General features: G+C 46.2%; 1 protein-coding gene across 1 annotated transcript; it reads right to left on the bottom strand.

Annotated features, from left to right (window-relative positions):
* Window positions 1-7,560: 7,560 nt before the first annotated feature.
* Window positions 7,561-8,328, bottom strand: LOC145045504 (uncharacterized). Its single transcript, XM_078993826.1, has one exon. The coding sequence runs from the start codon at window positions 8,326-8,328 to the stop codon at window positions 7,561-7,563; it is 768 nt and encodes a 255-aa protein (XP_078849952.1).
* Between the last annotated feature and the right edge of the window lie 1,092 nt (window positions 8,329-9,420).

Below are 9,420 nucleotides of genomic sequence, written 5' to 3' on the forward strand. Positions count from 1 at the left end.
CGAGATTACCTGTCCTTTCAGACCTTTGGAGAGGTCTTGAGTGAGAAAAATGAGGTCCAAAGGCCTATAGTTGTTCTATGTGTGAGATATATAGGTCTTACTGGATTAAGACCTTGGATTAAGAGCTTATGGACGTCCCAAGTGATAAAGTTTGAGACTTTATGAATTCTAATCATATTTGGCCTAGGGATCTGAAGTTTGGGCTTAATAGCTTAAGCCATTATGAAGTTATAATAATTTGATGAGTAGAGCAGTTACGCCCCTCGTAACACGTGATTACGCCCCGCGTAGCGAGCCAGAGCCCTGAACCCCAGTTGCGTTTAAGTGAGTACACCCCGCGTACCAAGGTGGGTACGCGCAGTGTACTCCCCTTGTGTAGACTTTAATTTTGGGCCTTTTGAGATTGGGCTGTCTGTGGGTTGTTGGTTTTTAGGACAAGTCTGGAAATTATTGATAAAGTATTTTGGGCCCAATTATTGTTATGAACATTGGATCTAGGACCATTTGGTGAGGTGGGCCCAATTTGGTAAATTGGGCCAATATTGGACTTTGTATGAGATTTGGACCTTGGTCTTGGCCCGATAAGTGGATGTATGATTGGCCTAATTTTTATTTTGTTATGATGGTTAGTTCGAGATTTGCGGTGAGTTGGTGATTCGAGAGTCTGCTTCTTTAGTTCAGAATACCGGCATTCGCGAGGTGAGTTATCCTCACTATATCGACAGGGTCTAAGGCACCAAGGACGGCCCTTTATCGGATTGAGATTCGGGTAGTTGTTGTTATGTTATTGCTTTGATATGTCTGCTTCCTGGTAGGTAGGGTGGTATATGTTAGAGACCTGGTTAAGGTCGGTTTCCTGATATGTAGGGTGATGCTACGCTAGTGACCGGTTAGGTCGGTATCCTGGTTAGGATGATGATATGTTATGTGATCTGCTTGATCATCTTGTTGACTATGAACTGTTATATGATTGTATGTTATGTGCACATGGTTGTTTGGGCTGGAGTTGGGTTGAGGCGGGTCCTGCTTTGTGTTGTAGGCCAAGATACCCAAGGCGGACCGATTATTCCGAAGGCCCAGCGAGCAGTCTGGATACGCTGTAGGCCCTACGAGGGCGGACCAGACGTGCCGAGGCTCGAAGAGTGGACCAAGCCGACTAAAGGCCCAATGATGGCGGACTAGTCATATTGTAGACTCAGGGAGTGGACCAGGTGGGTTGAAGGCCCGGTGCGGCCGGACCAACCACATTGCAGACTCGAAGGACATGACTAGACTCGAAGGATGGACCCGATGGACTGAAGGCCCGATAAGGAGGACCAGTCACACAGTAGACACGATATGCATGACTGTTCTATGTTATGTTATGTTATATATGCTATTTATGTTATGGGCCGGAAGGCACTATGTTATGGGCCGGAAGGCATTATGATTTGGACCGGAAGGTCGTAGCCTGGAAAGGCGTATATGTGGTTGGTATTTTGGGGGTATCTCACTAAGCTTTCGGTCTTACAGTTGTGGTTTAATGTTTTTCAGGTTCTTCAGGAGACCGTGACAGGGAGAAGGCGTGATCGTACCGCTCCTCTTGTTTATGGTTTATGCTATGGTTCTGGGAATACTCTGATAATAAATGTATTGAAAACCTTTTTGTAATAACATTATGAAAATGGGTTGTTTTTAAAAAGTTTAAATTTTGTTGAAATTTTTGGTCGTTACAAGTTGGTATCAGAGCCTTGGTTTGAGTGAATTGGAGGAACATTCGTGTGAATCCAGTCTCAAATCAAGGAGACTTTTAAAAAAGATTTAAAATGGTTTTCAAATTAAGTAAAAATAGGACGTGGAGGTACGATCAGCCGGAGCCAGTAAGTAACCCCAAAATACCATACATGATATTTGTTTTCGAGCTCTGATAGAACATCAGGCTATTACTAGGCTAGGGATCTTCAGGATTTCATGATAATGTTGCCTGTTTTATGATGCCTGCTAGCCTAGGGTTTCGCTCTGTATGAGATTTCCAGTGTTCCTCTAGGAGTGAGGATTGAGCGCTTGTATTTATATTTGTTACTAGCGTGTTGTGGTAGTACTTCATACAAATATGGGTAGGTGTGGAAGGTAGTATGGGCCCGTACTACTGAAAGCACAGGACCCATACGCGTATCAGGGAAACCATGACCTCTAGGGTTGGGTTGAGAGTTGGTTCCCGGGATAGTGGGAAGTGTCTGAGATTTTTTGGTTTATTTTCAGTATGGAGATTTCGAGGCATGCTGGGAGTGGATCCGGGTCAGGATCTGGGGCAGGAGAGGGAGTTCTGGGCCGGTCAGTACCGCCCGAGGTTATCGGACAGATGAGCACGCACGAGTCGGATGCGAGGATTCGTGAGATCCTGCATGATGAGGTTGTTGTGTTGTTCCAGGCCGAGCTGCTGGAACTGTTTGGGTCGATCAAGACCACCATGGTGGAGTATTTTGATGAGCGCTATGCGGCTCTCACTGAGACGGCTGCTGCGGCAGCTACAGTGGATGTAGCAGCAGCACGGGGAGGAGCTGGTAGAGGTTTTTAGTATCAGGACTTCGATAATACGAAGCCTCCCACCTTTGATGGAGTTCAGGACCCGATCGTTGCTATGAGATGGTTATCGGATGTGGAGGGGTGTTTCTTCACGTGTTCATGCTCTGCTGATTAGAGGGTGAGGTGTGCTTTGAACTTGTTAAGGCTCGGGGCAAAGGATTGGTGGAGATTGACCATGGGGTCATACTCGGATGCGCAAAGGGTTGCGATTTCATGGGATCAATTCAGAGAGATGTTCAGCACTCGTTATGTTCCGCAGGTCGAGAGGGAGAGGTTGGCTCAGGAGTTCCTTGAGCTGAAGCAGGATTCAGAGTCGGTGACGGAGATCACCAGGATGTTTACTAAGAGGGCGATGTTTTGCCCTGAGTTTGCTTTGGAGCAGGCTCAGATGTCTCGATATCTGAGTATGCTGAAGAGAGATATCAGACAGTTTGTGTCCGCGTAGAGGTGCGAGACTTTGTTGGAGTTGCAGGATGTCACCAGGCGGCGTGAGTTAGAGATTGAGTTGTAGTTGCCTGAGCTGAGGCAAGCTCCGGTGCAGTCGCAGTCGGAGATGAAACGGTCTAAGACCGTTGATTCCAGGGTGGGAGATCAGGGCAGCCACGTTTGTGGGAAGTGTGGGAGGGCTCACACCGGAGTTTGTCGGTCCGGTGGTGCATGCCGCAAGTGCGGAAAGGAGGGGCACTATGCGACGGATTGTCAGCAGTCAGTGCCGGTTCGGAATTTGAGGATTTGTTATCATTGTCATCAGGTTGGGAACTTGAGGGTCAACTGCCCACAGCTTGTTGCAGGAATGGTGCAAGCTCCAGTACCAGCCACTTTGAGGATCACAGGTGGAGGTCAGGGTGGAATGGAGTCCCCAAGGGCTCAGGGTCGTGCTTTTCAGCTTTCAGCAGAGGAGGTCAGAGCAGTGCCGGATGCAGCTGCGGGTATGTTCCTTTCTTGATATCTTGATATCTTGTGATTATTGTGGAGTATTATTATCTACTAGTCTCGTTGTGTGGTTTTCGTTTTGGTATCCGTTGTTCCTTGAGGGTTTGGTATGGTTATGGGTTAGTGTTTCGGGTTTTCGTTGGTTATCATTCATGAGGGTTATTAGTGGAAATATGGCATTGGTTTGAATGTCGGGTAGCATCTGCAGTCTGAGGAGTGGTTAGCTGAAGATTGAGTTTCTTTCGAGCGGGATGATTAGTGCTAGTGGGAATCAGTCCGCGTGTAAGTGTTGGGTTTTGTGCAAGGTTGTTTTGGGAGGTCGGTGTTAGCGACCGGTGGTTGATAGTCAGTGCCCTAAGTGGGGCAGAATTGGAAATTCTCCGGATGGTCGATAGGCTTGAGAGGTTGTTTAGCTGCTTGGGATTCAATGGTATTTCTGTCAGTTGAGAGCAGACTGGTATGGGTGAGTAGCAGGTGTGCGGGGCGGGATACAGACCTATGGCATTGATTATGGAGGGCCGGGGATCAGGCTGGGATCAAGTATGTATGATGGAGATAGATTTCGGAACCCCTAAAGGGCTAGAACAGTATGCATGGGAGGATTTCCCGGAGAGATAACTCGGAGTGACGAATCTTAGTCGAGCGGTCTGGATAGACTGAAGGCCGGTAGGCATAGCAGTCAGGTTGAAGGCTCGGCGAGGGGGGGGGGGGGAACTGTCCAGCCAGACTGAAGGCCCTGGAGGGCGGTTCAGATTGGCTGAAGGTTTTGAGAGTGGTCCAGATTGGCTGAAGGCCTCGTAAGGTGGTCCAGCCATGCTGAAGACTCTGCAGGTATTATTTGGATCGGTTCGAGGAAATAGGTTCAGTATGTTGTGATGTGTTATTATTAGAAGGTGTGGCCCCAGGTATTGATCTTGATTGGTGGAGGTAGTGCATGGACTCGAGAGTCCTTGCGAGCAAATTCAGGACATATGTGTTGTGTGGATAGCGGTTATGCTATAAGGGAGTGTATATTCGTGGAAGTGGGAGTAGCAACGCAGGGTTATGATGGGAGTGGTCCAATTATGGTCATTGAGCAGCAAGATTGTGGCAGTGGTATGGGATCACATCCGGGTTGGATGGTTGCTAAGGCTCGGCAGGAACGCATGGATGGAATCTCGGATTTCCAAATAGATTTTGTTTTATGTGGTGAAAATTCATCCGGAAGGATTTTTGGAAGTGTCATCAGTGTATCGGGTTTTTCCTAACCAAGGACACTAGAGCCAGTTCAGTGTGGTTATGAGATTGCGGTGGAGAACTCGTGGGAGTTGCTCTAAGGCTGAAGCATGTGTCATCCTGTCAGCAAGAAAGGTAAAGTTGGGTTTTGGATTTCGATGGTCGAGTCTTGAGTAGCCTGGTCCGGTGAATACCAGGCGGTGCATTGCAGGGGTAGTTTTGGAGTAGAGTTGTTGCAGGCTTCGAGGACGAAGCCTAATTTAAGTGGGGGAGAATTGTAACACCCCGTTCTTAAAATGTTTAATTGTGAGTCCCTGAGATTTAAGAGGAAGGGTAATTCTGGTCCTTTTTCGGGAAATGGGTTTCATCCAAGAAGGTTTCGGGCTGGTGTATGTTGTTAGAAGCATTGGGCTTCTCGTCACCCTCGTATGAATGTAAAGTTATTTTGGAGCGGGTTTAGAGTAGATGAGTTGCGGCGTTTTAAAGATGATCATTGTTATAGCTCTTAGTGAAATAAGTGGGAAAGGTCCCATGCATGCATGGCATGCATGCATGAGTTTTGGGTTTTGGCTGGGTATGCCCAACGTAAGTTGGACGTACGCCCAACGTAATAGCGAGAAGTGTGCGGGGTGGCCGGGTGAGTACGCCCAGCATAATAGAGGTACGCCCAACGTACTGTCATAAACCCCAAACCCTAATTTAGGGTCAGCCACTATATAAGAAACATGTTGGTTCATACCCTAGCCTCCATAATCTCATCCTTAACCTCAGAAACCCTAGAAACTCGTATTCCCTCCATTGTTGGGTGTGTTAGGCCTTTGGAAGCTCATTTTGGCAAAAGAAAAGCTAGAAGAAGATTGGAGAAGTTGTCAAAGAAGGAAAGGAACGATTGGAGCTTGTAGATCTGAAGAGATATCATCCTTTGAAGCTTATTTGAGGTATAAAGCTTCTTGCTTGCCGTTTATTTTGCATAGATCTAAGTGTTGTGAAGTTTTTAGCATCTTTCTTGTCCCAAAGTTCTCATCTTGATTCATGCTTTGTGTTGGACGAGATTACCTGTGCTTTCAGACCTTTCGACAGGTCTTGAGTGAGAAAAATGAGGTCCCAAGGGCTGTAGTTGTTCCATGTGTGAGATATATAGGTTTTAATGGATTAAGACCTTGGATTAAGAGCTTATGGATGTCCCAAGTGATAAAGTTTAAGACTTTATGAGTTCTAATCATATTTGGCCTAGGGATCTGAATTTTGGGCTTAATAGCTTAAGCCATTAAGAAGTTATAATGATTTGATGAGTAGAGCAGTTATGCCTCATGTAACACGTGATTACGCTTCGCGTAGCGGGCCAGAGCCCCGATCCCAGTTGCGTTTCAGTTAGTACGCCCCGCATACCAAGGTGGGTACGCCCAACGTACTCCCCCTGTGTAGAGTTTAATTTTGGGCCTTTTGAGTTCGGGTCGTTTGTGGGTTGTTGGTTTTTGGGCCAAGTCTGGAAATTATGGATAAAGTATTTTGGGCCCAATTATTGTTATGGACATTGTATCTAGGCCCATTTGGTGAGGTGGGCCCAATTTGGTAAATTGGGCCAATATTGGACTTTGTATGAGATTTGGACTTTGGTCTTGGCCCGATAAGTGGATGTATGATTGGCCTAATGTTTATTTTGTTATGATGGTTAGTTCGAGATTTGCGGTGAGTTGGTGATTCGAGAGTCTGCTTCTTTAGTTCAGAATACCGGCATTCACGAGGTGAGTTATCCTCACTATATCGACAGGGTCTAAGGCACCAAGGACGGCCCTTTATCGGATTGAGATTCGGGTAGTTGTTGTTATGTTATTGCTTTGATATGTCTGCTTCCTGGTAGGTAGGGTGGTATATGTTAGAGACCTGGTTAAGGTCGGTTTCCTGATATGTAGGGTGATGCTACGCTAGTGACCGGTTAGGTCGGTATCCTGGTTAGGATGATGATATGTTATGTGATCTGCTTGATCAGCTTGTTGACTATGAACTGTTATATGATTGTATGTTATGTGCACATGATTACTTGGACTGGAGTAGGGTTTAGGCAGGTCCTGCTTTGTGCTGTAGGCCAAGATACCCATGGCGGACCCGTTATTCCGAAGGCCCAACGAGCGGTCCGGATAGGCTGTAGGCCCCACGAGGGCAGACGAGACGTGCCGAGGCTCGGAGAGTGGACCAGGCCGACTGAAGGCACGATGTGGGCGGACCAGTCATACTGTAGACTAAGGGAGTGGACCAGGTGGGTTGAAGGCCCGGTACGGGCGGACCAACCACATTGCAGACTCGAAGGACATGACTAGACTCAGAGGATGGACCCGGTGGACTGTAGGCCCGATACGGCGGACCAGTCACACAGTAGACCCGATATGCGTGACTGTTCTATGTTCGGTTATGTTGTGTATGCTATTTATGTTATGGGCCGGAAGGCACTATGTTATGGGCCGGAAGGCATTATGATTTGGACCGGAAGGTCGTAGCCAGGAAGGGCGTATATGTGGTTGGTATTTTGGGGGTATCTCACTAAGCTTTCGGGATTACATTTGTGGTTTAATGTTTTTCAGGTTCTTCAAGAGACCGAGACAAGGAGAAGGCGTGATCGTACCACTCTTCGTGTTTATGGTTTATGCTATGGTTCCGGGAATACTCTGATAATAAATGTATTGAAAACCTTTTTGTAATAACATTATAAAATGGGTTGTTTTTGAAAAGTTTAAATTTTGTTGAAATTTTTGGTCGTTACAACAACAGGTCACACAGGTTGTCAATCCAAGGAAGAGGATATCGATTTTTGACCGTGAGTTTGTTGAGTTCCCGGTAGTCGATAGACATCTAGAAGGAACCATACTTCTTTTTAACAGATAGAACCGGAGCTCCCCAAGGAGAGAAACTCAGTCTTATGAATCCTTTCTCTAGCAGCTCGCTCAATTTACTAGATAGTTCTTGCATTTCTGTTGGGGCTAATATGTGTGGTGATTTGGTGATAGGCGTGGCTGCGGGGACGAGGTCGATTCGAAAATCGACCTGTTTCTCGAGTGGTACACCCGGGAGGGATTCAGGAAATACGTATGGAAAATTACACACCTTCAGGATATCCTTGAGGTTCTTCTCCTCTTTCTGTTTGTCCACTACGTGGGCTAGAAAGGCGTCGTTCTTTTTATGCAGGCACTTTTGTGCATTGCTGCGTGAGATAAGACGGAGATTTGTACCAGGTTTATCTCTGTAGATAATTAGTTTTCCGTTAGTGGGAAGGTTAAGGCAAACGACCTTCTTGTGACACATAATATTAGCATGGTGGGGGATTAACCAATCCATACCGATGATCACATCAAAGCTTTTAATATTAACCAACATCAAGTTGATTGGAAATGAGTTATTATATAGTGTTAACGTGCACCCTATGAAAATCTCGTTTGTTGTTTCAGTCCTCCCATTAGCTATTTCCACCGTGAAGGGTTCATTTAACCTCTGGGGGCTTTGATTTAGTAGGTGCTTAAATTTATGGCTCACGAAATTTCGTTCCACGCTACTATCGAACAAAATGCATGCGTAGATGTTTTTGAGGGGAAATGTACCAGTGACTACAGCCGAATCTTGCATAGCCTCACACTGCCCCAACGTTACGACCTTGCCTGATCCCTCGATACCCTGGTTGTTGGCTTTTGGACAATTCCGCTTGAAATGTCCAGTATGCTCACATCTGTAACACGTGTGACTGGCTCCGATATTGTTGGGTTGAGGGTTGTTTTGTTGTGGTTGAGACTTGCAATATCAGGTGGTGTGTCCTTTACGATTGCAGTTGGTGCACTGCAAGTCTCGACAAGAGCCGTTTTGGGGGAGATTGTATTTATCACACTTCGATAGGGTGCCCGTATATGACTTTGTCGGTGTTGGTGTGGTTGATGTTGGTGCAGTCTGAGTAGTAGCAGCATGAACTGCTACAGTTTGCTACTTCTTTGATTTTTCCTGATTCTGTCTCTGCTTCCTTTTGTTTCCCCAGTTGTTCTTGTTGTTTTCCTCTTTATTTGTGTCAGGGCTAGAATTTTTCGCTCCCTTTCCATCCATGTGGTCATATAAATTTTGTACCATATGTTTGGAACTGTCGAAGGTCAAGGGGTTAGTGGCAATCATGTTCCCCTGAATTAGAGGAGTTAACCCCCAAATAAAGCGTTCGCCCATTTTAGCCTTAGAAGTTATCATTCCAGGGCACATGAGTGCCAATTAACTAAACTTGGAAATGTATCCTTCAATGACAGAGTTCTGTACGGTAAGATTCCATAGCTCATGCTCGAGTTTCTGTATTTCACCTCGAGGATAGTACTCCTCCAGCATCATCGTTTTGAGATCTTCCCAAGACATAGAGTTTGCGACTGGGAGAGTCAGGGCTTTGATGTGGCCATTCCACCACGAAAGGGCCCTATCAGCAAACGTGCAGGCTGCAAATCTCACCTTTCTTTCATTAGGACACCCACAAATCTCGATAATGGAATCTATCTTTTTGATCCATCGGGTGAGGTCTATTACACGCCCACTTCTATTGAGTGACCTCGGTTTAGCATTAGTGAAGTCTTTGTAGGTGCATGTTCTTTGGTGCTCGTTATTATTCCCTTGGTTGGAGCTTCCAGCCCTATTCCCGTTACCTCCTCCATTGGTGCCTAGATTGATGAGGGCTAATGCTACAGTGACTACAAC

The sequence above is a fragment of the Lactuca saligna genome, chromosome 5, assembly GCF_052625555.1.
Source record: "Lactuca saligna cultivar CGN05327 chromosome 5, ASM5262555v1, whole genome shotgun sequence".
Taxonomy (NCBI): Eukaryota; Viridiplantae; Streptophyta; class Magnoliopsida; order Asterales; family Asteraceae; genus Lactuca; species Lactuca saligna.